This window comes from Clupea harengus, unplaced genomic scaffold (assembly GCF_900700415.2).
Source record: "Clupea harengus unplaced genomic scaffold, Ch_v2.0.2, whole genome shotgun sequence".
NCBI classification, from domain to species: Eukaryota; Metazoa; Chordata; class Actinopteri; order Clupeiformes; family Clupeidae; genus Clupea; species Clupea harengus.
The window spans coordinates 155,001-155,688 of NW_024879578.1; the positions used below are offsets into that span (position 1 = coordinate 155,001).

General features: G+C 39.1%; 1 protein-coding gene across 1 annotated transcript in view; it reads left to right on the top strand.

Annotated features, from left to right (window-relative positions):
- The window catches only part of LOC122129002 (NLR family CARD domain-containing protein 3-like), a 30,367-nt gene extending 30,270 nt beyond the window's left edge, over positions 1–97 (top strand). Inside the window, exon 4 of the mRNA XM_042704052.1 lies at positions 83–97. Within this exon, the coding sequence (XP_042559986.1) occupies positions 83–97 (15 nt within the window). The remainder of the gene's footprint in view (positions 1–82) is intronic.
- The last annotated feature ends 591 nt before the right edge of the window (positions 98–688 follow it).

Consider the following 688-nt stretch of genomic DNA (forward strand, 5'->3'; position numbering starts at 1 on the left):
ATACTCTTAACCCCCTGGTGGTGGGTGAATAAATTGCAAGCCACTGAATTTTTGTCTCCATGCTGCCTTTTTGTGCCTAAAGACCCTCAACACTTAACCCTTTGACAGTGTGTGTGTGTGTTTGTTAGGCATAGTTGTTGTATAATGCCTCTGTGTGTGTTAAGCATAGTTCTTTTGTAATGTGTCTGTGTGTGTGAGAGAAAGGGGCATAGTTATTGTGTTGTGTGTGTGTGTGTGTCTGTGAGAGAGAGAGAGAGAGAGAGTCATAGAGAGAGAGTTATTGTGTTGAGTGTGTGTTTGTGTGTGTTAGGCATAGTTATTGTGTAATGTGTGTGTGGTTCCTGTCCTCTGTGTATCTGTTGTTCTGCACATTCAGAGAAATAAAATGTCTAAAAAAAATCCTGAAATAAAATGTCTAAATAAATATATTTAGAGAATATAACATGGGAGTGGGTTAATGGTGATGGATGTGTCTTCATTTTTGAGTTGATTAATGTTTTGTTTTTCTCTAAAGCCAAAACAGAGAGTATTAATCTGTTCTTTCTCCATGTGTCAACCTCAGATGCATAACTGACTTGGCCATCACATGCATTACAGTAGTGTAATGAGTAAGGTTACATTTCCACACGATGCATCACTGTAGCATGCAGGTAGATGAGTGAGGGCAGATGTGAGTTTGTCTCCAGAG